The 4008-nt window shown below is 35.0% G+C and overlaps 1 protein-coding gene across 1 annotated transcript; it reads right to left on the reverse strand.

Moving 5' to 3' along the window:
* Positions 1-255: 255 nt before the first annotated feature.
* LOC145108999 (mannose-6-phosphate isomerase 1-like) lies at positions 256-3725 on the reverse strand. Its single transcript, XM_079046097.1, has 5 exons — positions 3224-3725; positions 2624-2791; positions 2264-2476; positions 979-1245; positions 256-879 (listed from the first exon to the last, which is right to left on the reverse strand). Exons 1-5 carry the CDS (start codon positions 3539-3541, stop codon positions 460-462), a joined length of 1386 nt encoding a protein of 461 aa, XP_078902223.1. The 5' UTR covers positions 3542-3725; the 3' UTR covers positions 256-459.
* Between the last annotated feature and the right edge of the window lie 283 nt (positions 3726-4008).

Genomic DNA, 4008 nt, shown 5'->3' on the forward strand with positions numbered 1-4008 from the left:
CTAATGAAAACATGTTTTCCAAAACAATTAGGGTTTCAGTTTTTGGTTTTGTTGCACATCTATTCTATTAATTTGTGAGATTCCGATATGGGTAGATCCATTTAGAAGTGCTTAGCATGATGTGGGGTTCAACACACATAAAACCAGTATTTTGGGTTCATTTAAGAACACCTTAAGACATTGTTTAAAATCCCAGTAATAAACGCCTGCCAAACTACATGCCAACGAGTATGACTTCCCATTCTTCCACATGACTAATCACAAAAAAATCCATACATACACTAATTGTCATTACAAGTTTATTAAACAATACAAGAACAAACATCAAAAAAATAACGAATACGACTAGATCTTATACACTAATCTTTTCATTTTTTGACAACCTATATATCGCTTTTACTATAAAAAAAAATTACAAAAAACCAACAATACACACATGTACATACCAACTCCTGAATGTCATGTCGATAATTTTGAAAACATCAAGTGGTTAACTCCCGCTCTATACATATGCAACTCAGATTCTGTACTCACATGAACCTCAGTGTTCGCAGGAGCAAAAAACACATCTCCTCCACAAACCATGTCCTCAGATGATGACGTGGAAGATGGTGATGACGCTGATGATGACGATGATGATGGGGATAATGATGATGAGGGTGACAGCAAGGACGAAGGTGAAGATGACATGGACGCTGACGTGTACATCGATCCTTGTCCTGAATGGATTAAGAAAATAGATGGGCCCGGGACAGGTGGAAAAACGACTGATGCTCCTTGGTTGAGTATGCAACGTTCCACCTCGAATTCCTCAAATGGAGGATTGTATCTTGTGGTGTATGCGTTTACTGGGACCCCCTTTAAGATTTGTGGTGACCCCTAAATTATAAGGAAACCAAAAAAAATATAAAAAAAAAACAAATAGTTATCATTTAAAGAATATGAAAGGTTTGGTTATATTGTAGAATGTAGAATCACCTGTTTATAAGTAAGCATTGCACAAAGGATTTTTACATCACGATTTTTTGGAGTAAGGCCAGCACGTACAACATTATCTGAATTTGCCATGCACTCAACACAATCACCACTTAAATAGGCATGGGGTTCATTTGATGCTATGTATAAAGCTTCACCGGGTTTCAATTTAATGTGATTGAAGAGAAAAGATGCTATGACACCAATGTCACTTGGGTGTTGTTCTTCTAGCTTTAATGCTAGGGATTCCTTGCTAGTTAACTGTCTTGTCTATTTAACGATCAAAAGAATTACAACTTGTTAGTATAATGTGATGGAATTGGTTATTATGAATAGTAGAAGTTAAAAAATAAACAAGAACAAGATATATAAGATTGTGTTTGGCGCTAATAAGTTAACTTATTTTTCAAACTTTTTTAAATTGTCGTGTTTGGCAAGCCAAAAAGTAGCTGATAAGCTAGCTTTTTAAAAGCTACTTAGACTATGTTTGGCGTACTACCTGAAAAGCTAGCAGTTAGCTAAAAAGCTAGCTGATAGTTGAAAAGTTAGTTGTTAAATAAAACGCTAGCTGATAGCTGAAAAACTAGCGGATAAAAAATGTCATTTGGTAAAACTAGCTGGAAAATATAAAATGACTTAAAAGGACATTTAAAATAATGTGTTTCTATAATTAATTAAGCGGTATATTTGGAAAATTTTAAAAAAGCTTTTAAAAAGCTAGTCTAAGTAGCTTTTTAAAAAGCTAGCCTACAAGTTAGCTTATAAGCTACTTTTTGGCTTGCCAAACATGACATCTTAAAAAGCTCAAAAAATAAGCTAGCTTATCAGCTACACGTGGCGCTCCAAACACAGCCTTAGACTAGCTTTTCAGGAGCTTTTTTAAAATCTTCCGAATTTACCCAATTAATTATAAATAAACATATTCTTCTAATGTCCTTTTATGTCATTTTATATCTTTCAACTAGCTTATCAGCTATTTTTACCAAATGTTATTTTTTGTCAGCTAGCTTATAAGCTAGCAGCTAGCTTTTCCGCAAACAACTAGCTTTTTAGCTAGTCTGCCAAACATAGCCTTAGACTAGCTTTTCAAGAGCTTTATTAAAATATTCCAAATATACCCTTAACTAATTATAGAAAACATTATAAGTTAGTTTATACCAAACTATAAGCTTGCAGCTAGTTTTTCAGCTGGCAGCTAGTTTTTCATCTAGTATGCCAAACATAGCTTAAATAAAGTTAAGCATTACGCCAATAGCAATAAACAGAATGGATTTTAACTTTGAAGTACCTTTTTTTCCATGTTTAGCCGAGTGATTAATTTGGAAACTACAGCAGAAATGACCTCACTTTCAGATGACATGAGTTTAATGAATATTGATTGAAGAAATTGCATTTCTTTTGCCCCCTTATCTTGCTCATTGAGAGGTAAAACTTGGTATGCATATGCAACACCAACCACTTCCTTGATCTCAGGAACATTTTCAAGCACATCTTCAAGCTCCTATAAATCACAAGTCTCTGTGAGTAAGTTATATCATATCATGTAAAGTTTAAAGATGTTGACCAAGTCAAGTTATCATGCACTCAATTAGACAAATAAAGGAGAAAATGAATACTGGAATGAGGTTATAGAAGAGATTATTTTTACCTCAAAAGTAACGAACCCACATAAGGCCTCAAACTCTGTTAATGCCAAAACCATTTCAGGCTTGTGGTTTGCATCTTTATACACGTTTGGCTTCAACATACGAAGGAACCCTGCCAATTCTTTGTCAGGATGAGCCTGTATTGACAATGCCCTTGCAACTGAAAGAACCTGAAGCAAAGTTTGTGTCTATTAGCTACAATTATATGGTATAATCTATAATGAGTATAATACAGCATCAAAGTTCTTAACAGTTCAAAATGTAATAACTTTACAGTTTACACCTTGATTGTAGTTGACTGAATTTACAGAGCATGGTAAAATAGAATCAAACGGAAGTACCAAATAGACTGATGATGTAATTGCAAGTGTTCCACTAAACCTAATTTTGGATCTTTAGCAACTTTAAATGAAATCAATACCAATTGATTGTAGTGATTGTAGGTAATCATACCTAAAAGCTTAAGGAAATACCTCAACAATTTCCTGTTACCTTCTTAATTACAATTGAAAACAAATCTGCTAAAGGAAGATCAACTACCCACTTATTAAAAACGGCAGATTCAAACATAAACAGACCATAAAGGAGGAATTGGCAATCACCTTGAACATGAAGGGAAGATCAACTCCCCACTTATCAACAACAGTATCACCTAAAACCTCAGGATTCTTCGAAATCCAAGACTTCAAACTCACATTCCCGATCCCCTTATCGTCGACTAGAAACGATGGCCCGGAGGCATGAGTTCCCATCCAAAACTCAGCGTAATGTTTGCTTTCTTCGATTTCATCAATAGAATTTCTCAATAACAGCCTCGCAACAAGTGATTCGTGTCCAGTTCGACCCCAATCGTAGTTTTGAACCGCGCATTTCAGCCTCACAAGATCTCCGTCATATTTCCTATTTATCTCCATCACCATTATACGAGAGAGATATAAGGAAACGCTACATACACTACCGGCATGAGAATGGTATAGACTACGGCGATGGCGGTCGCAATGGCGATCGCGCTGGGGACAGCGTCTTCGAATCTCCGAAGACCACCGACGCCTTACATCGGAGGTCCTTCCAACTTTAAGGGGGGATCCCCTGAATAACGCAAGAAGTTGCTTGAATTACCCTTCTGGTTTACCAAATTTCTAAAACCACCCCATGAAATTAAGGGTACAAGTTAGCCGGTTTAAGTTTCCAACCTCTCTTTGTAACGATTAAATAAGGGAAATTAAGTAATTTAACCGGTTTAAGTTTCCAACCTCTCTTTGTAACGATTAAATAAGGGAAATTAAGTAATTTAACCAATGAAATTAAGTAATCTAACCATTTTTTAGTATATATATATATATATATATATATATATATATATATATATATATATATGCAAAAATAG

This window comes from Lactuca virosa, chromosome 4 (assembly GCF_052849685.1).
Source record: "Lactuca virosa cultivar CGN04683 chromosome 4, Lactuca_virosa_CGN04683_v6, whole genome shotgun sequence".
NCBI lineage: Eukaryota > Viridiplantae > Streptophyta > Magnoliopsida > Asterales > Asteraceae > Lactuca > Lactuca virosa.